This window comes from Pongo pygmaeus, chromosome 3 (assembly GCF_028885625.2).
Source record: "Pongo pygmaeus isolate AG05252 chromosome 3, NHGRI_mPonPyg2-v2.0_pri, whole genome shotgun sequence".
Lineage (NCBI taxonomy): Eukaryota > Metazoa > Chordata > Mammalia > Primates > Hominidae > Pongo > Pongo pygmaeus.
The window spans coordinates 199931113-199956917 of NC_072376.2; the positions used below are offsets into that span (position 1 = coordinate 199931113).

At 43.0% G+C, this 25805-nt stretch overlaps 1 protein-coding gene across 1 annotated transcript; it reads right to left on the reverse strand.

Annotated features, from left to right (window-relative positions):
• Positions 1 to 3330: 3330 nt before the first annotated feature.
• MTNR1A (melatonin receptor 1A) lies at positions 3331 to 25805 on the reverse strand. The gene is made up of 2 exons (XM_054484239.2): positions 25414 to 25805; positions 3331 to 5166 (listed from the first exon to the last, which is right to left on the reverse strand). The coding sequence occupies exons 1-2, from the start codon at positions 25703 to 25705 to the stop codon at positions 4298 to 4300; spliced, it is 1161 nt and encodes a 386-aa protein (XP_054340214.1). The 5' UTR covers positions 25706 to 25805; the 3' UTR covers positions 3331 to 4297.

Sequence of the window (25805 nt, forward strand, 5' to 3'; positions counted from 1 at the left end):
ACAGGTGTGAGTCACTGCACCTGGCCTAGAGCATTTTTTTACTGTACACAATAACTTTTTTTAATAGAGATGCTTTATTTTCAAGCATAAAAGTAGAAAAAAGTAAAAGGAAGAATGGAACAAGAAATTTTGAAAATTATGTTTTCAAAAGAAAAAGCTGCATATAGATTATGCTCACGTAATTCTCAAATATAATAATTCAGTCCTTTAAGATGACTTAAAAACATATTCCAAATGTGTTTGCTTATTCACAGTGAAATATTTGGTGATGAATCAGAGGTAGTCCAAAAAATGATCAAAATTCATTACCTAACATTCATGTTGAATGTGTTTAAACACTAAGCAATTATGGATTTAATATCTAAGATTGATTATCCTGTCAAATCGCCTCCCAGAATATTTAAAATCAAGTTGCTCTGCTGCTTTGTCAGAAAAATATGTGATTGCTTATGCATGTCAATGATTTACACATACACACATTTGGTAATGAGACATACAATAGAGCAAACTGAAGTTATTCCTTTCCCCAATCTAGAGTACCTATTAACTCTTTAGTTTTAAACAAAGAAAAATCATATATATATATTTTTTTATTGTACTTTAAGTTCTAGGGTACATGTGCACAATGTGCAGGTTTGTTACATATGTATACATGTGCCATGTTGGTGTGCTGCACCCATTAACTTGTCATTTGACATTAGGTATATCTCCTAACGCTATCCCTCCCCCCTCCCCCCACCCCACAACAGTCCCCGGAGTGTGATGTTCCCCTTCCTGTGTCCATGTGTTCTCATTGTTCAATTCCCGCCTATGAGTGAGAACATGCGGTGTTTGGTTTTTTGTCCCTGCAATAGTTTGCTGAGAATGATGGAAAAACCATATTTTATAAGACTATGAAGCTTACAGAATATAGTATATGGAGTATGTCCCAAACTAATCTGTTCCAACAGGTATAAGAAAAATACAACAATATACGTTTAAAAGTTACATTCACTAAAGGCAAAAAAGATAATCCTACATGGTTTAGATTTTCCATAGGAGAATACAATTGAAGCAAGCTCTCCAGTGATAATATTCAAATAATTTATGTAAATTAGAATGGTCAACTGTTTCTGTCTATGCAATCCAACTGGATGTTAGTGTAGGTACTTAAATTATGGAATGCTTATAATTGCACAGGATTCCAGTAACTGATAGAATAAAAGACTATGATAGATGCTGATCCTTATTCCACGTCAAATGGCCTTGTATAGACTTTGCCTAACCAGAGTCTCAGATCCCACTGAGTGCTTTTAAAAAGGGGCATTTTTCCCTGTTATAACATAGGTACTATTTTTGGCCTCACAAAGCCTTCAGCCTAGGCAGTGAAATCCCAGCTGTAGACATATGCAAATAATCCTAGAATTCACAAATATGCCACAGAAAATATCGTTATCTCTTTTATGTCAACCCTCACATCACCACTAGTACTCCCACAGGCCGAGGGGAGACTGGCAAAGATTCTTTACACTGGAAACAAGTGATTCTGATAGACTGCAGATACTTACCTCAATACAGGTTGATAGCTCATTAACACAGCTTAGTAGATTTCATGAAAAAGTCTGCTTCCTGGCCAGTGCGGTGGCTCATGCCTGTAATCTCAGCACTTTGGGAGGCCGAGGTGGATAGATACGAGGTCAAGAGATCGAGACCATCCTGACCAACACGGTAAAACCCCATCTCTACTAAAAATACAAAAATATTAGCTGGGCATGGTGGCACACACCTGTAGTCCCAGCTACTCGAGAGGCTGAGGCAGGAGAATTGCTTGAACCCAGAAGGCAGAGATTGCAGTGAGCCAAGATTGTGCCACTGCACTCCAGCCTGGTGACAGAGCAAGACTCTGTTTCCTGAAAAAAAAAAAAAAAAAAGAAAAAGTCTGCTTTCTTGACTAAGGAGCACATCTCCAGTGATGCTACACGATACTACCCAGGTGCCCATTAGTACTATGCAACAGTCTTTTGGTAAGTCCTAATCTAATGGTCTTGAAAGAGTTAATCTTCCAAACAGACTACAAAATAATTTCTACACTGAAAATATCAAGCACAACTGATTACATATCTGAGTTTTTCAAGAGGAAAAAAACACAGAGCTAAGGATGCTCTACTTATTGATATCTCAGTAAGGAACCGGAGAAAACACCTCGAGTGATTATGAGACTTCTACACAGGGATTCTAGTAGGGGAAACCTGGGTACTTTAATTTGATCTTTATGAGTAGCTGTTTCGTTGGCAATATTCTATCTGATGGTAGTGAAAAATCATTTCAATATTTTAAAGTTACATACTTGATTTTCAGGTGAGCTACTCTTGGCAATTTTTTAAAGGGCACAGTTTTCTATTCACTGTGTTTGCTGACATACAATTCAAATATAGTACAATACAGAAATAAAGACATAAAATTCCATAAAGAACAAAGGAATCATACTGTGTACACTTAGCAACATAGTAATTCATACCAAGCATCAAGAAAAGAGTGTAAAATAAACTGTAAAAAGCACTCAGTTGAACATGGTTGATTTTTTAACTTTCAGTTATCTGAAATTTGGAACACTGGCCTAAATATTATCTTTACTATTTAAATGTGATTTTGATAAGAACTAAGAACTTTTACACATAAATGACTTGGGCAAAGTTTTGGAGACAACTTACACACACACACACACACACACACACACCCCAACAATGACAAACATAATTTGGTGTTTTCTAAATATGCTTAATGAAAAGAATCATTAGCAAATATATGCAGATAACTTTTTGTCTCATGTATATAGTTGCAAATCAGCAATTTATTCTAGTATGTGACAGCTTTGCTACAGACTTTTAAAATACAAGAAAACATGGTTATCATCTGTAGCAAAACACTTGATACAACATACCTCACAGTAGTCTCCAATAGCCATTTGGGGTAAAATCCTGCCAAAGTTTTTGAAACCATAGTTTTGTGATGCATTTTTTCTCTCTCAGACTTTTAGTACTATTAGGGCAGTGAAATTCTAAAATGAATTATTGAAGAATATTGTTTTGCAGTATCTATAAAAGAAAAGCTATCTGGTTTCTGTTATTTACTTGCACAACTAAAGTGTCAATCTAGAACACATTCAGCACCGTATCAAAAAGTCTACAGCAACTTGATCCTTTGTCATTTTTAACTGAGCTCATTCGATAAATTAATGAATTAACAGAGATCAGTTCAAAACAGCTGCCCAGTGACACAATAATAAGCCAAATGTCTAATAAAGTTAAATAAAATTTTATATATAACTGCTGCTTTAAAGTCCCAGGGTAATTGACATCTGAATAAGAGCTCTGTAATATAATTTAGTTTTTTTTGTTTTTTTTTTTTTGAGGCAGAGTCTCCATTCTGTAGCCCAAGTTGGAGTGTACTGGCGCAATCTCGGCTCACCACAACCTCTGCCTCCGGGGCTCAAGGGATTCTCCTGCCTCAGTCTCCTGAGTAGCTGGGATTACAGGCGTGTGCCACCATGCCCAGCTAGTTTTTTGTATTTTGTTAGAGATAGGATTTCATCATGTTGCCCAGGGTGGTCTCGAACTCCTGAGCTCAGTTGATCTGCCTGCCTCAGCCTCCCAAAGTGCTGAGATTACAGGTGTGAGCCACTGTGCCCAGCCTATAATTTAGTTCTTTATCTGGTTGCATGCACAACTTGTAATATAGAGCAGCAAACATTTATGACCATGAGTATAGCTACCCAATGCTAACTCTGCCAACTGAAAGGTTTGTGGTGTTGGTTGTGGTTGTGACTGTTGATGAGCCATTAACTGATTTATGTTCAGCCTTTCCCTCTGTAATAAGAGGCACTCACCCCACTTTCATTGTTTGTTCCGTTTACAGAAAAAAAAAATTGTTCCATTTGCTCATTTATAAATAAAATTGTCTATTCACTTTTCTGCTAGAAATCTTCAAAAAGTGAAGAAGAATGCAATTGCCCCTTTTGTGGCACTCATTTACAATAAAAGTTTGCACACTCCTTCCCCCGAATGCATATTCAGGAGCTTACTCTCACCCCAGCCCTGAACCACATGCCTCAGTTAACATGTAACTCTCCATACATTCTGTACTTCTCTTGACTAGCAGAATTGGAGGTGTTTATAACGCTGACAGCACATTAGCTCAGAAACTATGGCAGCAGCCAGGTAAAAGTTGGAAGTTTCCTCCACCACTCTGCTTTTCCAGACATCTGTCAAGAGCGAGGCCTTGCTCAGCGTGTCCATCTCACCTGGAATGCGGTGCTTTTTTAAACGGAGTCCACCTTTACTACATTATTGTTGGTCATCAGTGGAGACGGTTTGCATTTAACCCTATCGGCCACGTCGTTAGAGCTGTCCACAAAGAACATCCTGGCTGTACAGAGCGAGACTATAATTCTCCTGTATTCCTTCCTGAAATTTTGGTTCAGTAGCCCGTATATAATGGCATTGAGGCAGCTGTTGAAATACGCCATGTAGTAACTCGCCACAAACAGCCACTCTGGGATCCTAGGCACCATGCTGGCGGGGTCAGAGGCCACGGCCAGGCCAATGAAGTTCAGAGGAGCCCAGCAAATGGCAAAAAGGACAAAAACCACAAACATGGTGACAAAATTCCTGAAGTCCTGTGGTTTCAGTTTGGGTTTGCGGTCAGGTTTCACCCTCTGTCTGACCTGGAGAACCAGGATCCATATTCTCAGGTAACAGAAGATGACTATGATCATGGGGACGAGGAAGTGGAAAACCACCACGGCGATGGTGTAGGCGGAGCTGACGGACTGTGCGAAGGTGCACGAGTAGATCCTCGGGTCGTACTGGAGAGTCCCTGCTCGGAGATTGGGCAGGACCGCCGCCAGCGTCAGGAGCCATATGAGGAGCACGTAGCAGAGGGAGTTCTTGCTGCTGTACAGTTTGTCGTACTTGAGACTGTGACAGATGTAGCAGTAGCGATTGATGGCAATGCCGGTGATGTTGAATATGGAGCCGATGACGCTCAGGCCCATCAGGAACCCACTGATTTGGCAGTGCAGATAGCCCAGGTTCCACCCATTGTTAAATATTGACATCAGCACCAATGGGTATGGATAAATGGCCACCACCAGGTCTGCCACCGCTAAGCTCACCACAAAGATGTTTCCTGAAAGAGAATCGTTTAGAAAATACAGTGAATACCAGTTCACAGTGGGTTTTCTGTTACAATTGTTAAAGAAGGAGCTGCTTCTGCAGCTCTGATGACCTGACGTCACAGCTGCGGCTGCACTGCAAATGAAGTGGAGGCCATTTCACAGGAAGCCAGTCCACTGCCGCTCCTGACATATCAAATCCACTGTTCACACATTCCCACCTCCCCAGAACAGGGCCTGTTCCGTGTTCAAAACTGCTGTCTTTCAAACCGTTCGGTTTCTCATCTCTTAAAAAGTCCTGAGATCAGAATACTTGCACTGCATCTGTTGTTCTGGAGCCTTCTACATCACCTGAGAAACCTCATATGATGTCAAGCCAGCCACAACTTCCTTAAGTTCAAGTCTTCATTCCCTCTGTAGTCCTTCAGCAGCTCTCAAGGGGCCTCTAGCTTCTGTTCTTGCTGATCCCATAGACAGGGAGTTAAGGGCAAGAGTGCTCTGTCGTCAGCCATCTGGATGAGAACATGGCTTCACTCCTTACTAACTGTCCAACCGGGGCAAGTTACTTGATCTCCCCAAGCATCTGCCTCCTCCCCTAGATGATGGGCTAATGAGCATCTTCCTCTTAGGGCTGTGGTGAGCATGAGATGAGACTATCTGTGGTGAGCGCCATGCACCGTGTCTTACACCATAGAAATGTTCTTATTCTACAACTCCCTCACCTTGAACCAAAGGAAAATGCAGAAATTCTCTTAGATTTTATGAAGAACTTATGTTACAAAACTTAAACCCTAAATAGTCTGTTAATTTTCTCAATTAATATAACAACACATATTTAATTACAGAAAAAAAACTCTAGTCACTTTTTAATTTTTATTTTTTTGAGACAGAGTCTTGTTCTGTCACCCAGTCTGGAGTGCAATGGTCTGATCTTGGCTCACTGCAACCTCCGCCTCCAGGGCTCAAGCAATCCTCCTACCTCAGCCTCCCAAGTAGCAGGGACCACAGGTGCACACCACCACACCCAGCTGGTTTTTGTATTTTTGTAGAGACGGGGTTTTGCCATTTTGTCCAGGCTGCTCTCGAACTCCTGGGCTCCAGCCATCCACCCACCTCAGCCTCCCAAAGTGCTGGGATGGCAGGTGTGAGCCATTGCTCCCAGCTATGTTAGTCAAATTTTATGAGATGTTCTGCAAATATAGTTTTTTTCTTTTGCAGCTCTTCTGCCTTTGTTTCTTACTATTCCTTCTGCCTCGAGTGGCTCCTCACATCAACTTTCTAAATCCTGCCCGTTCTCCCAAGTCTATGTCAAACAGAAATGCCAGAAGCCTTTGCTCATTCGCCCACCTAGAGGTAAGAGCTTCCTCCTTTGAAGGGTCTTAAACCACTTTATACTGCTTTTTACTCAGATTAAATTACGATAAATTCAATTCAGTTTACATATTAAATGCATATATTTGGTGCTGGGGAAACAGGAATTGAGAGACAGGAAAAGCCAAAAAGATTACACTAGAGTGGCTGGGCGCAGTGGCTCAGGCCTGTAATCCCAACACTTTGGGAGGCCAAGGTGGGTGGATCACCTGAAGTCAGGAGTTCAGGACCAGCCTGGCCAACATGGTGACACCCCGTCTCTATTAAAAATACAAAAATTCACCGGGCACGGTGGCGGGCGCCTGTAATCCCAGCTACTTGGGAGGCTGAGCCAGGAGAATTGCTTGAACCCAGGAAGCAGAGGTTGCAGTGAGCAGAGATCGCGCCATTGCACTCCAGCCTGGGGAACAAGAGCAAAACTCTGTCTCAAAAAAGAAAAAGAAAATTACACTAGAGTAAGCAGCAGCACCAGAGCACGCACAGAACCAGAAGCAGTGAGGAAAGGGGTGCGCTAGACAGGGATGGAGGGAGCCCCAGGTGGAGGGACAGAAGATTTCGCCTTCTATACTATTGACCTGTAGGCCAGGCTTCCCTGCGTCTCCAGACGGTGGCCCTTGTGAATACCTTTCCTCATATTTGGGTCCTAGACCACACCCAATAAATACAGTGACTTTTGCTCATACACTCAATGAGTTCATTAAACTGTCACTTCCCAATATTTGAAATGAAACAGCCCATAGCAGTCATGATGAAAGAAAGGTAAAATTTGTGCCATTTATTTAGGAATTTCAGATAAATTGTCATAAAAGCAAATTCTTTAAAAATTGGTTGTATTCGTCCAAATTAAAGTTACAAAAGCAAATTTATTTTCCCACAGATCACTTTCAATTAGTGTTGAAACATTTAAATTCCTAAGAGGCATATTTTAATAAATTATTAGCTCAAAATGTTTAATGCTTTAAAAGTATCTATAATATGTGAAATTCTGTTCCAAATTACACTGTCATTGTAACAGCACATTTGTACCCAGAGTGTCATGATGACAAACTGGCCTAATATGGATTTATTTTTAAAAGGCTCAAAAATGAAATCACAAATGATGTCATAAATGTCTTTCATGGCTCGAATACCCTGCTTCATTTATTTTATAGTGATTACGTTGCATTACAATTCAAGCAATTACATTAATTAGATCATTAGTTTAATTCTTTGAATTAATCCCATTTTACAAATGCTTGGTGAAAATTAATTAAGCCACAGACTCCACACAGGTGCGGCTGTCAGGTAGCTCACATAAAGCTTTAGCACAGGTGTTCACGTGTGCATGGGGGGTGTGTGGTGTCTGGGGGAGAAGGAAAAAGGGAATTTCCTTTTTTCTTTTATGAACTTCACCAGATAAGAGTAATTAAATCATCTAATTATAATTATACACATTATAAGTTCATCTATTCCATTCTGAAATCTATGTAACTCCAGACATATGGACAATCTACCCATTTTTACAGATATCCAGGACTGTATACAACAAGCGTAATAATGCATTCTGAAATGTAAAATAATGTCTGTTCATGGGTAAGAATTTCTTTTCTGTTGAATATAGTTCCAATCCTTACTGTGGCAGAATCATAGAATCATAGGATGTTAAAATTGAGAGATGGGTTAATGACCTCCCTGGATAATTCCTACTTTTTAAAGATGAGAAAACAAAAATATAGAGTTAAATTGGATCAAGTTGTATGACTACTTAGTGAAAGAGTCAGGATTATACCAATGCTACGAACTGGTGAGTGTTGTTCAATGTTATTTCCCTGAGAAAGCTCCTGTGCTCCTACAGATACGAGACTCAGAAACTGGGCCCTGTGGCTACATCCTGGCTTACAGCCTCTCCAGGCACAATTCTAAAGAAGTGTATTAGAACTAGAACATTCTAAAGAGAAGATGGGGGAGGAAAACACCTAAGTCAGTATGCTGGCAACAAGACGAACAGCGATCAGCCTCGCGGTGATTAAAGGCACCAACAATAAAATGCACAGTCAATATTTGTTCCCAGGAATAAAACCTTAAATTGGAAGTGAAATATGGCATAGATATGAATAAAATAAGGTAACAGACAACTAAAATGTCAGATTGCCGGGAGTGCCTTCCTCAGAACTAGGCCCGTGAGTCCGTTCTGGGAATGACACAGCAACGCGACGTTGCTTTTCTGTTTATCGTGATTATGTCTCTACTTCTCCCCATCTCCCACAGCCCCAGCTATCACCTCGGTGAGGACACTGCCTGTCTTAGACATCTTCTCCCTTCACCTTGAACAGTACCTGGCCGAGGGTTAATCGATGCACAGTGGGTTTATATTGTGTCAACTTCGCGAAGCTGAAAAGACTTTTCCTTGCACCGCTCCGGGTTAGTGTTCCCCACAAGAGGCAATTGCGTGAGATTTTGAAGGCAGAAGTGCAGCAGTAGCTTGCTCTCTGCGCTCAGAACGTCTGTGTCAAGTGCCAGACGCCACTGCAAGCTCGGCACTCCGAGTCTCATCTGCTGTCCTGCAGGGGGTGGGCAGCGGCAGTGTGCTCACAGCTTCTCCAGCTCCTGCTCACCTCCTCCTGGCTTGAGTTTCGACCATCCTCCAGAGCTCCAGTCCTTCCTCCCAGGTTCTAGCTTCCCCTGTGTCCCCTCCTAACATCCAAGGGATGTTAACTCCTTCTTAACTCTGTGGACTTTAGACAGCAGCACCAGACACAGAAGCGAAAACCTCAAATACGCTATTTAATCAGGTCACACAACTGCTCTAGCAATTTTGCTTCTTGGATTGATTGAACCCAGACTGATACAGAATTTGGTTCTGGAAGTGGACCAAGGAGAACCTTCAGGAGGGTTTCTCTGTATTGGTTTTGGGTTACCTGCAGTTGATTCTGTAATAGGACTAGATTTAAAGTATTAGAAACTCTATTTCCAGTAGTTAAGGGACACTGGTGGTCATGGCCTGCAGGGGCAAAACAATTCCTTAAAAGACCATCTGAGCCAGATGCAGTGGCTCATGCCTGTAATCCCAGCACTTTGGGAGGCCGAGGCAGGGGATCATGAGGTCACGAGATCAAGACCATCCTGGCCAACATGGTGAAACCCCATCTCTACTAAAAATACAAAAATTAGCTGGGCATGGTGGTGCGCACCTGTAGTCTCAGCTACTAGGGAGGCTGAGGCAGGAGAATCGCTTGAACCCAGGAGGCGGAGGTTGCAGTGAGCTGAGATCGTGCCACTGTACTCCAGCCTGGCAACAGAGCAAGACTCCATAAAAAAAAGAAAAAAAAAAAGACCACCTGTATTCACCTTCCAAGGTGAAAACAATGTCATTGCATCACCCTCCAACCACTAAGATGAAAAACAAAATATACCAACCATACAAAGGGTTGGACGTACTAAACCAACCCATTTCCTGAGTGACTCAGAAAGCTGTCAGTGTTGACTGGAGCCCAGAACAAGGCCCTGAAGGCTGCTCAGCCACCTGATCCATCTGATCCAATGGCTATGGTCTAAATGTGTCTCCGCCAAAATTTATGTGTTGACACTTAATCGCCAATGCGATAGTATTGAGAGGTGAGGCCTTTAGGAAGTGATTAAATCATGAGGGTGGAGCCCTTACAGATAAGATTAGTGCCTTTATAAAAGAGGTGCCAGGGAGTTGTTCATCCCTCCACCATGTGAGGACTCAGCATTCATCTGCTCCAGAAGACACAGCAAGAAGGCACCATCCTGGAAGCAGACAGCAACCCTCACCAGACTCCAAATCTGCCAGTGCCTTGATTTTGGGCTTCCCAGCCTCCAGAACTATGAGAAACACATTTCAGTTATTTGCAACTTCCCAGGCTATATTGTTATAGCAGCAGGAACAGACTAAGACACCAATGGGGCTTGAATTGTTTATAGGGTTGTCCCTTGGTACCAGCAAGGACTGACTCCAGGATCTCCATAGACACCCAAATTCATGGATGCTTGTATTAGTCCATTCTCATGCTGCTGATAAAGACATACTTGAGACTGGGCAATTAGAAAAGAAAGAGGCTTAATGGACTTACAGTTCCACGTGGCTGGGGAAGCCTCACAATCATGGTGGAAGGCAAAGAGGAGCAAGTCACATCTTACATGGATGGCAGCAGGCAAAGAGAGAGCTTGTGCAGGGAAACTCCCCCTTATAGAACCATCAGATCTTGTGAGACTTATTCACTATCTCGAGAACAGCATGGGAAAGACCTGCCCCCATGATTCAATTACCTCCCGCCAGGTCTCTGACAACACATGGTAATTCAAAATGAGATTTGGGTGGGGACACAGCCAAACCACATCAATGCTCAAGTCCCACAGTTGGCCCTGCAGAACCTGTGAATATGTGAAGTTGGCCGTCTATATCTTTGAGTTCCACATCCCTCAAATACTGTATTTTCAATCCATGATTGGTTGAATCCCCAGATGTGGAACCCATGGATATGGAGGGACCACTGCATGTTAATAGGAAGGCTGTAAGGAGGCCCTAGCAGGCACATTCAGATGACTCATAACACAGATCCTTAGTACTTTGCAGCAAATCTGTGCTCTCCTTTGCAGATACCGTTTTTTACTTCCTACTTGGCCTTAGTAGAGTCTGAATGCTTGAACATAGACTCCCAAGTGACCATGTGATCTGAAAGCTGTCTCAAGGACCAGGTGCTGCTGTCTGACCTACCAAATCATAAAGTTGCCCATCACAGCATCAAACAGAAGCCGTACATCCAAGATCTGGCTCCAGCAGCTCCTGAAGGCACAGGGAAGATGCAAGAGCAAGTGGCTCAGAGGCCACAGCCCACATTCCCACCACCCTGCCTCCATTCCCTCAGCATGCTCCTATGGCCTCATGAGGACGTGCCCCTGACCAGCTGAATAAGAAAGAAAAAAACCTTCTTGCCTGGTTTCCACATGGCTTTTCATGACCTACTGACACTACCTACCTGAAATTGGATGGTTGCAGCACTACAGACCCAATTCAGTACAGCCCTGAAAAACAAGCATAGAGGAAGACCCTCCCAGGAAACAGAACTTTGAGCAGCGCTTCTAACTGGTTGTTCATTTTTCCTGGAAGGAGAGAGGGCCACAGGTTCAGATCTGCACTGATTAATGGGCAGTGGCTAATGGTCAGCTAGATTCATGGGCAGTGGCTAATGGTCAGCTCGATCAGGTTGGAGACGCCTGATCGAGCTGACCATTAGCCACCGATCTAGCTGACCATTAGCCACAGACCGGGTCCGTGACCTGTTAGGAACCAGGCTGCACAGCAGGAAGTGAGCGGCATGTGAGCAAGCATTACCACCTAAGCTCCCCCTCCTGTTAGCTCACGGCGGTATTACATTCTCATAGGAGTGTGAACCCTATCGTGAACTCCGAGTGAGGGATCTAGGCTGCACACTCGTTATGAGAATCTAACTAATGCCTGATGGTTTGAGGTGGGACAGTTTCATCCCGAAACCATTCCCCCACCCCGTCCTGTGGAAAAATTGTCTTCCATGAAATTTGTCTTCCTCTTACCAAAAAGGTTAGGGAGCACTGAGCCAGACGGGCAAGGATTTGGAAGAAACGTAATTAGAACACCGGTTACGGGGCTCTGGAGAAGATGTAGCACACAGACCTCTCAGGATGGACACTCGGTGTGAAGGTATTTGTGTCTTGATGACGGGCAAGGATTTGGAAGAAACGTAATTAGAACACCGGTTACGGAGCTCTGGAGAAGACATAGCACACAGACCTCTCAGGATGGACACTCGGTGTGAAGGTATTTGTGTCTTGATGATGGGCAAGGATTTGGAAGAAACGTAATTAGAACACCGGTTACGGTGCTCTGGAGAAGATGTAGCACACAGACCTCTCAGGATGGACACTCGGTGTGAAAGTATTTGTGTCTTGATGACGGGCAAGGATTTGGAAGAAACGTAATTAGAACACCGGTTACGGGGCTCTGGAGAAGACGTAGCACACAGACCTCTCAGGATGGACACTCGGTGTGAAGGTATTTGTGTCTTGATGACGGGCAAGGATTTGGAAGAAACGTAATTAGAACACCGGTTACGGGGCTCTGGAGAAGACGTAGCACACAGACCTCTCAGGATGGACACTCGGTGTGAAGGTATTTGTGTCTTGATGATGCAACCTGTGTATATCAGTTAATCTGTCTTTGGCCACCAGTCCTTGACCAATGGGCTCACAAAGTTGTCATGGCAGCAAGGCTAGAAGTTATTCATGAGCTCAGCAACAGATTACTCCTCATGAAAACTGATCTGGATGCAACCACTGCTGCACTGCTGAATGTCCAGCCTGCCAAGAGTGGAGATAACACCAGCGGAGCACCGTTCCCTGGGAAAATCAGCCAAACACTGCTGGTAGGTGGATTACATACCACTTCCATCATCAAAAGGAGCAGTGGTTTGTTCTGGCTGGAACAGAGGCATACTCTGAATATGGATTTGCCTTTCCTACCTTTTCAGGCCCTTAAATCTTCCAGCAACCTAACATCCACGGACGTACAGGATGCATTCTCCACTATGATGGTATTCCTCATGGCGTTGCTTTTGACTAAGGAATTCCTCTGACAGAAAATGAAGTATAGCAATGGGGCCATGTCCTGGGAATTCACTGCCCTTACCAGGTTTCCCATCTCAAAACAGCTGACCTGACAGATTGGTGGAATGGCTTTTGAAGGTTCAGTTTCAGCACCAGGTGGGTGAGCCTAGGGTACAGATCCCTATCATGTGGCACCTGCTCGAAATCAGTGATTAACATAGAATGTTGTTCATCCCATGGCCAGGATTCATGGATCAGAAAATCAAGGGTGAAAATGGCAGCTCATCCTCTCAAATTACCCTGGTAATACCCTAGCAAAATGTTTGCTTCCTTTCTCTGAAACTTTAGGTTCTGTTGGTCTAAAGTCTTAGTTCCCAAGGGAGCAATGCTTCCACCAGGAGACACCCCATTGGTTTCATTAAACTGGAAATTGAGGCTAGGCACAGATCCTGGCACTTTGGGAGGCTGGAGTGAGTGGATCACTTGAGCCCAGGGGTTCAAGACCTGCCTGAGCAACATGGTGAAACTCCATCTCTACAAAAAATAAATTAGCCAGGCATGCAGGTGCATATCTGTATTCCCAGTTACTCGGGAGGCTAAGGTGGAAGAATCACTTGAGCCTAAGAGTTCAAGGCTGCAGGGAGCCATGATGGCACCACTGAACTCCACCTCAGGTGACAGAGCAAGATCCTGTCTCAAAAAAAAGAAAACCAAAAAACTGGAGGTTGAGAGTGCCACCTGCTATTTGGGGCGCCTCATTCTAGTGAATCAATGGACAAAGAGGGGGGTTACTGTGCTTAGCGTGTTTAGTCCTGATTATCAAGGGGAAACTGGGTTATTATTACACAATAGGAGCAAGGAAGTATAGATCTGACATGCCAGAAATCCCTAGAGTGCCTCAGTACTCCCATGCCCTAGGATTGAAGCCAATGGGAAACCAAAATAACCCAATACAGGCAGGAATGCCAGTGTCCCAGAGTGTTAGGAATGAAGGCTTCAGCCACCAGAACATGCAAAGAGCCAGAGGGCAGAGGAAGTGAGGAGGGAATGGTAGTTCCAAATACCCACTACGGCCACCTGGCCAACAGCAGAAATGAGGGCTAAAATAATTATGAGTATTTCCTGCTTGCTTTACCATGAACAATTTGTGAATATAGTAATAACTTTGTGTCTCTTTCCCTCTGCTATTCCCCTACCATCTCATATAAGATGTGTTAGTGAACCTTGTATCTCAGAATTTAAGTTATAGGATATCAAATGGGGAATGTGACTCAACTAGAACAATAAAAATCATGTAAAGTTGGATAAAGAGACTGTACTTTCTTTTACAAAGAGGGTTAATGTATTTTCAATTTTACAAGGGAAGCATAATTTTGATGTTTCCTTTATTTTGAAGTTAAATATGGTTAATAGATATAGATAGAACCCAAGTTGCCAAGGGGTGGACTGTGTTGAATTAGTATTGTGTCAACTTAGCTAAATTGGAACTATGCTCCCTAGAATTCTGTTTTCTGCATAATTATAGGATAGCCTCATCCACAAAAGAATTTTGTATAAGATTTGGAAGGTGGAAATGAAGCAGCAGCTATTTTTTTCATTTTTTCTTCTTGCGATGGAGTCTGGCTCTGTCGCCAGGCTGGAATGCAGTGGTGCGATCTTGGCTCACTGCAACCTCCACCGTCCCCCACCCCCACTGGGTTCAAGCAATTCTCCTGCCTCAGCCTCCTGAGTAGCTGGGACTACAGGTGCACGCCACCATGCCCAGCTAATTTTTGTATTTTTAGTTGAGATGGGGTTTCACCATATTGGCCAGGATAGTCTCAATCTCTTGACCTCATGATCCACCCACCTCGGCCTCCCAAAGTACTGGGATTACAGGCGTGAGCCACCATGCCCGGCCTGCAGCAGCCATTTGTGTAATGCTTTTTTATGCTAGATATGCCATTATTAACTAGTGAAAGTCTTAACTAAGTAAATCTACAGGAACTTTCTATCCTGAGCCAGACTCTTACCTTTTATCAGTCATTTCTGCTCTTTTTTAGAAATCCCACACTGCAATCCTCAGGCTGATTTGCATTTGAATGAATACTTCTGCATCACTTTGCTTTTTTGTGAATTACAGAGAAATCTATCAACCTATCTGACACTGTGCAAAGTTTGGACCCTGTGTCTGAAGTTTTCATGAACAATGAAAATGTGTATTTCTGAAAAACTTCTGTTTCTACAGCTCTAGCCATCTTTTTCCTCATTTGATAATCTCCAAATCTGTGCAATGATTAACCCTGCAGACACTATTTCCTTCTGCGTGTGGGTTAGCAGGGCCCATTACCACAGCAAGCCTGGGCTCCAGGCAGCTTCTGCTCATCCTCTGTCTTTCACAGGTGTTGTCGTAGACGCTGCTGGCGCATTTCTCCCCAAAGTGTCTGTGAGTTCTGGGCGCCTTCATTTGGCAAGGACTACATCCTTCCCTAGAGTCTACCTTCACTGATCAAAGAGCCACTGAATGGAGTACAAATGACCAGTCCCTTTGCCTCAAGTAATGGCAACTCCGCTGGATTTATGCCCAGAGGCCCCAACTTACGGATGAGGCCAAGTCTCAGCTTTCCCTGAGACCCCATCCCTCCCTGACCCTTTCCCCTGCCCTGATCTGCTCTGCTCTGTTTCTTACAAGCTCCCCCTGAGAGTGCTCCCTCAGCAAAGCATGAGTACCAAGCCTCTGTCTCAGGTTCTGTTTCTAGCAAACCTGAAATAGACTTTCAGCTCTATGATGAGGTTGGGTGGTTTCCTAAAGAGGTCACTGGCTTCTAGATAGAAAAAAGGAGCTACTTACTATGGTGTCTTACAGACACAAACCAACCATACTGGGTAGGAGTTACAGACTGTAGCTGCCTCCCAGCACTGCTCTTCCATACTTCCATCCTCACTACGTGTGCATCTGCTTCCAATATCAAGGCAACATGAAAACACACACATTCGCACAGCAGTTTGTCTCCTCTGAGACTCAGGTCCTCACTGTGGACGTGAACCTTCACATTCTCACGGTGAGCACAGAGCCTGGCACATAATAGGTGCTCAGAAATAATTTGCTGATCGAATTAACGCACCCTTTGGCCTCTGAACTACTCCCTCAGAAAAGCAGAAATTACTTGCTCTTCTGCTCGTATCCACTAAGATGCTGGTTTCCCAGCAGGTCAATATTCACTCCTTCTTTCATTTCAGCCTGGACTTTAACCAAGTGGAAAGCAAGATTAGAGGCCCCCTGAGTAGTACTCTTCATGAAGACTAAAAGAAACTGAGTGTGCCTGAGCTTAAGCATCACAAAGACCAGTAATAAAGAACTGTTTACAAACTTGGTTTGTATTTTTTAAAATTCCACATGCATACATGTTACCTGTATGACAAGGGAAACCTGAGCTACTGCAGGTGTGTAGGGAATATACTCCGGCAGTACAAAGGAAAGGGAAGGGCTTTACTTCGAGGCATCGAAGCACACAGTCAATGTTTTAGATTCTTAAATGTAAAGAGACTATACCTTAGAAATGTGTCTTTTCAGATTACTAGAGGCAGTGTGCACCATGAGTGTAAAAACAAAAGCCAGATTCAGGTCCTAGCTATGCCACTTGCTAACGTGACCTCAGGTAAGTCACAGCTTCCCACAGCCTCAGTCTCTTAATATGGAATAAATCAAGCTGCTTAGGGCCGTGGCGAGGATTTGAGGGCGTGTGGCCCATCTTCCTTTGCAGGATTATTCACTCATGTCTTATTTCTGTTCCCCTGTGATGGAAACCACACGTCTTGCTTCAGGGAAGTTTCCTCCCTGGCACACAGTCCTGGCTAGGGAGGATCCTCCCTGATCCCTGCAGTGGAACAGGGGTCTCTCCATAGCCAATAAGCCTCCTCTCACCCCCCGCCCCTCCTGCCATCAGCCTCACTGCTCCCCCCCACCTTCCACACACGGCTGTCCACAGCACACATGACAGCTCATCACCCCGCAATACCCAGGCTTAAATAGCCCCGCAGTATTCAGTGACATTCTTGGTGACTCCTTCTCCCAACCTTTAACTCCTTAAACTCTCCAAACTATAATACGCTTTCCATGTGACATGCCATCCGCATCACACCCCATTCATGGCACATGTCGTCCGCATCACACCCCATTCATGGCACATGTCGTCCGCATCACACCCCATTCATGAGACACTCTGCTCACCTTGCGCCCTGTTCATACAACACACCAGTCACCTCGCTCCCTGTTCATGTGACATGCCATCCACACCACACCCTGTTCATGGGACACATCATACACCTCACACCCTGTTCAAAGGACACACCGTCCTCCTCAAACCCCGTTCATGAGACACATCATCTGCCTCACACAGTGTTCATGGGACACACTGTCCCCCTCACAGCCTGTTCATGGGACACACTGTCCATACCACACCCTGTTCGTGGGACACCCCGTCCGCCTCACACCCTGTTCATGGGACACACTGTCCACACCACACCCTGTTCATGGGACACACTGTCCACACCACACCCTGTTCATGGGACACACTATCCACACCACACCCTGTTCATGGGACACACTGCCCTCCTCACACCCTGTTCCTGGGACATGCTGTACCCATCACACCCTGTTCCTGGGACACACCATCCTCCCACACCTGGTTCACGGTACTTGCTGTTGTTTGAACACCCTGTTCCATCTGAGCACCTCAGGGCTCCGTTGCCTCCTGGACTCCACGTGTCCTCCTGGCTCATCCCTCTCTCTCTCTATCCCACTCTGTCTCCAGTTCCCCATCTGGTCTCTAAGTTGACCATTGACTGCTTCTGTAGAGAAAATTAGTAGACCTTGGCGCTGCTTTCTATTTTACACAGTATTGTACACTGTACACTTTACATTGTACACTGTATTGCATATACACTGTATACACAATACGAGAGACCAAGGGCACCTGAGGTGTCTTTAAGAAATCATACACATTCCTGCTTGTCCCCATTTGGATTTCAGTCAGTGTTAAAGGTGTAACATCCTGCAAATAATCCTGCTCATTTTCTACGCCCAGTTACTGTCTTCTGTGAAGGGTGGTTTAGTGAGGCATTTGTAACTTGTAAAACATCCACAGTACAGCCTGACTGGTTCAGCCTTTCACGCTTAAATGGAAGACGAATTACTGATACTGTACCTTTATTCGTCTTAGAGAATTTAGGATGAAACTTTAACAAAAACAAAATCATAATCCTTCAGCGACATTAACAGGCAATCAAAAAAAAAAAAAACTGTATGAACTCTCTTTAGGGTAGGAGTCTTTTTTCCCTTAGGCACTTTTCCAAACCTTGAAGGACTCAGTGAAAACCCCATCGTAAATAAACAGATTAACTGCACTAAATAATAACTCTAAATTGCTAAATCCAAAAGAGAGTTTTATTAAAAATGGTATAATCATAATAGAACCCTATTTATATGTGAAAGTTAAATCAATGAGAGGAAAATAAGTTAACACTACAAAAGTATAAAATAATACTCTCATAAAAGTAATTTTTCAAAAGTTAAAACTTTGACTCTATTTTTATATACTTACAGAGTATTTAAAGATCTGTAAGTGTGAAATATTGCATTCTGCCTTAAAAATAAAAATATGTTTACACATCAGAACTCTACACCAAGAATACTAACAAAAGGAATTTATTCTGCTGCTGGGAATGTTATATTTAATTCATAATGCACTTTAAGTATACAGCAAGCCATTTAGTCCTTACAATATTAGTATTGTCCCAAATTAACAAGTGAGGAAACTGAACAAATTAGGTCACTTGCCCTACGTCACACGCATGGGATGGCAGAGCCCGGGTTTTACTCCAGGCATCTGGTTCCAGAGGCCATGTGCTTCAGAGGGACATATCCCAAAAAAAATGACCTATAATAGCACTAATCTTCCATAGATAAGGAATGCTTAGTCTATAAAGATATATATATATATATTATATATGTAAAACCATCTTTTAAAAAAAGTACATGGTAAAAGACTATATGACACCTACACAGACATATACACAAATAAGAACAGTTGGAAGTATTCCAAATTCAGAGGGAACAATGAAAAGAGCTAAAAAGATAAGTAAATAATAAAAGGAAAAAATGGAATGAAAACTAACTGGCAAAAAAATCTTAAAAGTAAAAATTGCAATTTAAACTGCATCTTAAAATAAAAATGAGTGAACCAGAATTTTCTCTTGAAACAAAATTGTGTCCTAAGTGCCTATAGACGGACAGAGGAGGCATCCAGCAAGTATTTAAATAAAGAAGGAGGGAATGAATGCATGAAGGATGAAAGCACATTATCCCTTCAAAGATCATAAGAGTTTTATATTCCTAAACATGTTCAGAAAATCATCAAAGAGGAAATACTAATTACTGATTACACATTTTTATAATCCACCACTTAATAACTATGTGAAGAAACAAGTATAAATGTAAGTTAGCAGGCTAGTTCTCCAGCAGGCGTTTCTTCAAAAGACCTGAAGCCAGTGTATTCTTCACTAATAGTTATGCCGTGTCTCTATCACTGATCAGTTTCTTTGAAATTCTCTCACTAATTCTGTCTCAATCTGCTGCTATTTCACATGTGAACTAGTTTTCACATCTCCCAGTTATTACGTTGTTCTCTCCTCCTAAGATAACAACTTTAAAAAATTCTCATGATTGCTTTAAGCTCCAGCTACCATCTACCAACCACTTTTGCATTTCTCTTGAAAAAGTTTTCTGCTATATAAATATGCTCCTATTTTCATACCTTTGTACTCCATGTCTTATCTTTGTTTGAAAATAAAAAGAACACACATTTCTAAAGTGCCTTGATAGAAAGTAATCTCTTTGAAAGTAGGAGACACGTTTGACCCAAGCTTAGCACAGGACCTTGAATTTTGACAAACCCTCAAAAATTTACCAACCATTTACATTCTGCCTTATACTGTAGGAATGCAGTATTTATCCAGATAAATGTTCAATTCAATAAGCACCAAAACTACTCAGTATCAAAGCAAGTGAGCACGCTTTTAAACCGTATGCTTAACAACTCAAATTCACCTCCATTAACCTGAATAATATTCAGCACCATGCAAATGCATTTTCTTTCCTGTCTCTTCTTCTGAGACTGATTCCTTCAATGGGATTGCCGAAAGTGTACAGCTCTGTAGAAAGACAAGTGTTTGAGCACTTCATCCAGAGAATCCAGCAGTTTATTTATCTGCAGCATTATTTAGTTGCACTAAAAATCACAGAGATATCACATACAGCTCTCAGGTTTCTGGTCACCTTGATTATTTGAGAGGGGCAGAAGTGAGGCTGCTGATCATCTTCATGAAGAGGCAGAGATGGCACCAATGATACTGTGCAGAGTTCTGTGCATGCATAAACGCTTCTTTAACAACAATCCACTAATTGCCTCTTTGGTACTAGAAAACTCTAAAGGAGTATGTGAGTTTCCTTTTTAAAAGAAAGGGTATTTCTGTCAGCGAGGCAACTTACAAATACTTAGAAAAAAAGGGAAAGCTCAAGCCACCTTGTAAAGATCTTACCATTCACTTCGGTTATTCTGGTGATTATTTTTAAAAGGTGCTAAGGAACAATGGGCAGAGCGAGCTCCAAAGACTCTGTGGAGATTTAAAGTGATTTCCAAGGCATGATACTTTTCAGTGTAGATATTTTTAAAACAGAACCATCAAATGGCAGTAAATGCTAATAGAAGGAGGTTTAATCTAGGACTATTTTATCCTAGGTTAACTCCTAAAATTGCCAAGAGAAAAATGATGCTGAAAGCCAGCAAAAGTAAACTCTATCTTATCTGTGATTAATTTAACACTGAAAATTCCTGCCAGAAATACATTCTTACGAAATGAATAGCTGGAGGAACCAAAGATCAGACCCAAATTCAATCATGTATTTGAGAGTCTGAAACTACTGTCATAAGATTTACAGGGGATTCTGGGAATTACTTTGACATATTTGTAAAAACTTAGGGTTCCGTAACAATGTACTATACAAACCAGGATAGAAAGTCATAGAAATCTGAACAACAGCTAAGAATACAAGGGGGAAAAATCAATAAAATGTCTCTAAAGTAAAAAATTGCCTTGAATCAGTAATTTCAAATATTGTGGAAAGCAACAGGAGGGAAACTACAGCAGCGCCAACAAGAAACCTCTCGGCTTGGAGATTGCATGAAGTGGGGTTAGCTTGAAATCATTTTCCAAGTCTGTACAGTACAAGTTACGTCGTAGGTTTTTTAATGGTAGCATGCTTGCCCAAGGAAGTTACTGTAGCTTCTAGAGTTGATTCACTTAAAATTAGAGAACAGCTGAATATCAAAATAATCAGTATTTAAATCTCAGGCCTTCTTGCTGCAGAGAGATAATGGTTGTTACAAAAGGGAAAACTCCGACAATGGAGATTTTGTGTGTTTTGCATAATGTCACAAATGGGAATTCGATTCTACACCTTCCATTTCTGGCTGACTTCACTATTTTCCAGTTCATATTGTCTACTTGTATTTTTAAAACATACACTTAAAAATAAATGAACACTTAAAAAATAAAAACAATCTAAAAAGAACTAATCACCAGATGCATACTGGTATTAACATCATAATACTATTATTTGTACCTCAAAATGATAGGTAGGTGGGTAGGTAGGTGGATGGATGGATAGATAGATGGATGGATGGACGATGGGTGGGTGGATGGATGAATGGGTGGTTGGATGTATAGGTGGGTGGATGGGTAGGTAGGTGGACTGATGGGCAGAATCTAAATTTATCCTTCTAGTATCGCTGTAAGATAAGTGGCATCTTAAAACAGCCACGGTACATCCAAGATTTGAACCAGATATCTGAGGCCCAAAGTCCACATTCGCTCCATACTCTATGCATCCTCTCTGAGTGGTAATGCAGAATAGATAAATATAACATTCTATAGAGACCTGAAAGAAACAAGTGCAAGAGCGGCTTAGCACAGTGTCAGCCATCCAGCCATAGAGCCATTCTGGGAAACGATTTTTTAAAACATATACTGACAAGTTTACCCTACTGTGCACACAGATTAAATAATAATAATAATGATAAGCTGCTTTTGACAGGTATCTTTCTAAAATGTATTATATCCCTGTCTTCTTAAGTAGAACACACCACTCATGATGACACCTCTCATTGATGAATCAGGTGATGATAATAAATATGTTACTACACTGTGCTGCTTTCAGGAGCAGTGAATGGTGAGCAGGGTTATTTACATCTTCACAATGTAAGCACAAAAGGTTGTGCTTGTTCTGTTTCTCAGATCTGCATTTAATGAGTCTATTTCAACCCATACTGCTTGCTATTATGTGCTATTTCTTTAAATGTGTCGATCTTCCCCTAATTTCCTGCTCATAGTCTACAGGGACCTAGACACCAGCATCACAGTTTCGTGGCACTCTAAGTTAGAACAAATCCGCTGTAGGTCAGAGCCTGTCATTTTTGCTAATTTCCATTTATTGGCTGTATTCTACCTCAGTTAGATTGCCAGATAATTGAATTTTGAATAGGCAAGATAGTATTGTATTCTTGCCTGATATTTTGTAAAATAAGTTTTATTTAAGTATAATGTACATATAGAAAAGTGCACGAATCATAGGTCTATAGCACAATGATTTCCAACAAACAGAGCACACCCTTGTTAGGTGTACCCAGAAAACAAACAAGCCAACACAGTATTACTCTTCAAAGTATTCTCATACGCACAATTTCACTACAGTCATTGCAACACTCTTATGAGGCTAAAAGGTTAGGTATTATCTGCAATTCGACAAATGTGGAAAATGAAGTTTGGTATTTAGCTTCACTGATTTCTGAAATCAGAAGGTGCACAGCCAGGATCTAATCCCAGCGTTCCATTGCAGGAATCGTCCATTATGCTACCAAATTTACTCAGAAGATATGACATGGTAGCATCACTTCTAGTATCAAATTGTGGACAACAGTAGAGCGAATATTCTGTTGGTACCACAGATGCCAGTGGTTGTTTGCAGCCTGCCTCGGCTGTGGCTGTCCCGTGTTCCCGCCATGCAGGTTGTTAGCCATTTTTAATTTATTCCCTGGAAAGTCAAATGTCAACACAGTCCCTTGAGGAGAGTAAGGTGGCATAAATCACCGCAATTATACAGCTTTCCAAAGGAAAGTGATGGTTCAAAGCCTAGATGCCTTCACATTCTCATTTCTTCCATTCTCTTCTTCCCAACATTTCATCCTTAAAGCCAACAAAATTAATTTAGCTGAAATGAGAGGTCTGAAAATCATCAAAACTTTTAATAAGCATACTAAAACTTATATTTGAATCAGCTATCCTTATCACTGTTTCAAATTACCATCCATTCCAGAAATCCTCAAATGGCTTGAACTGCACATATAAACAAAAAATCCCTATTATAAAAATATGAAACTTCTAAAGCTGTGCGGATTAAAGCTCACTAAGGGTCTCCCAGGCAGCTACAGGAATATCCTCTTAAGAGCATGCCTTAGCAAATAAAATACAAAGTGTGTGTAAGGAGTTCTTAAGTTCTTAAGTTCTTCTTCAGAAAACACAAGAAGTAAAATTGTTCAGGCGTGAACATTTTTTACTTTTTATTTTATTTTTTTGAGATGGAGTTTCACTCTTGTTGCCCAGGCTGGAGTGCAATGGCACGATCTCTGCTCACTGCAACTTCTGCCTCCCGGGTTCAAGCGATTCTCCTGCCTCAGGCTTCCAAGTAGTTGGGATTACAGCCGTGGGTCACCACATTCAGCTAATTTTTTGTATTTTTAGTAGAGACGGAGTTTCACCATGTTGGCCAGCTGGTCTCGAACTCCTGACCTCAGGTGATCCACCCACCTCGGCCTCCCAAAATGCTGGGATTACAGGCGTGAGCCACTGCGCCCAGCCGTGAACACTTTTTAAAGGTTCTGCAGGATTCAAACTTCCCAAATGCTGCAGGTGGTGACAGCAAGGAAGCGGGGCGAGCTCTGGAGGCCAGCTCTGCTCACACTTACAGTCCCTGTGAACAATCGGCAGCCCCAGTTTATCCTCTGTAAGGTGAGTTAACAACGGCACCACACCACAAGGCTGCACTAGGATTCAGTTAACCCAGTGCTCACAACGTGTTTGGTCCAAAGAAAGTCGTTTTTATTGCTAGGAAAGAAAGAGCCTCTTCTCGAAGGCAGAATTCCTCCAGTTTATATCAATCACCTACGAAGTGAGCTTATTCAGTTTACTGACTCAAACTCAATTCATATTACTAGGTGCTTAACTAACTAATTCTCAAACTACAAACTGTAAAAGCATTACTGGGGGTCGGGTGGGGGAGGCAGGGCAGGGGTGAGCCTCCCCAAAAGGAGCTAAGCAAAATTAGAGCTTTTCTTAACCAAGAGGTTAAAACGAAAATATTGATCTTGGCAGACATGTAAGTGCACGTTTCCTTCCCCACCCCTTCTCCCAAAAGTGCCTCCAAATAAAAAACTAGTTTCTTCAGAGAACCAAGCATCTAATCAACACTTAGAGGTCTGAACATCCAGTATCCTAAGAACAAACTGTCCACAGGTTGCCACCAGAACAAACCAGTTCAATGCATTGCTCGGAGGAAAAAGCAAGTTTAACTCAAGCACAAAATTATCAGTAGCTGCATATTATATGTAAGTGTACTCTTTCCTGCTCACACCTGGCTACCTGCCTACTCTAACACAACAACTTCCGTTTTTAAAGTGTCAACTTGTTTACTTGGAGGAGCTGCGGCCTGCCGGACACAGCATGTTTAGGAGCGTCTTTTTCCACTGTAGGCTCGTAACTACAGACTACTCCGAACAACAAAACCACGGCGGCTGCTCCATCATTTTGCCAGCGTGTATGTTTCCATATTTTAACAATGTTAGGAAAACTAAATCACATGTAAGACCAAGCAATTGATCAGTTCGTTGCAGAGGCTGCTTGAGGAACTTTCTGCAGCCTGGACCTGATGCTTCTCAATCTAATAAACCTCAGACGGGACAACCAGACTGGGGTGTCCCCATAGGAAAGAGAACCCGACTCTGGTGGAGTGTCCCACCTCTTAGGGGCTGTGACTCCGTGTCTGATGAAAAGGCACTTTCAATGGGTAGGCTGGAGAAGAGTCCTCTCTGATAATAAAAACAACTCCAAGTCCGCAGTGTTTAGGAAAAAGAACCAAGTGCTTGGGGAAGGCTGGCTGCCCGCGGAGAGGCGCTGCGTCCGGAGCGCTGGCCCAGGGGAGGCGGCGCGGGCCCTACCTGCGTTCCTGAGCTTCTTGTTCCGATACACCGACAGGATGACCAGGAGGTTGCCCAGGATGTCCACCACGATGGTGAAGATGAGGACGCAGGCCAGGGCGGACGCCAGCCACGAGGGCTGCGGCCGCGCGCCGTCCCCGCCGGGCACGGGCTGCGATGAGTTGGGCAGCGCGCTGCCGTTGCCCTGCATGGTCCTTGTGCGCGTCCCGGCCGCGGGGCCATCGCCCGCCTCGTCCGTCCGCCCGGCCACTTGTGAAGGCTCCGCCCGGCGCTCCCAGCGCCCACGCCCCATCCCGCGCGCTCCTCCACGCCGCGCCCCCGGACGCCCACGCCGCGCCGGACGCCACGGCCAGGTGACACCTGGTGTCCGCCGCGAGCCCACGTGGACTCCC

Bases quoted from the DNA above. Each gene is read 5' to 3' on its own strand.
- MTNR1A (XM_054484239.2), bottom strand. From the start codon at position 25,705: ATGGGGCGTGGGCGCTGGGAGCGCCGGGCGGAGCCTTCACAAGTGGCC. The intron at 5,167-25,413 runs GTAGGGCCCGCG...ATTCTCTTTCAG, and splicing joins CAAGAAGCTCAGGAACGCAG to GAAACATCTTTGTGGTGAGC.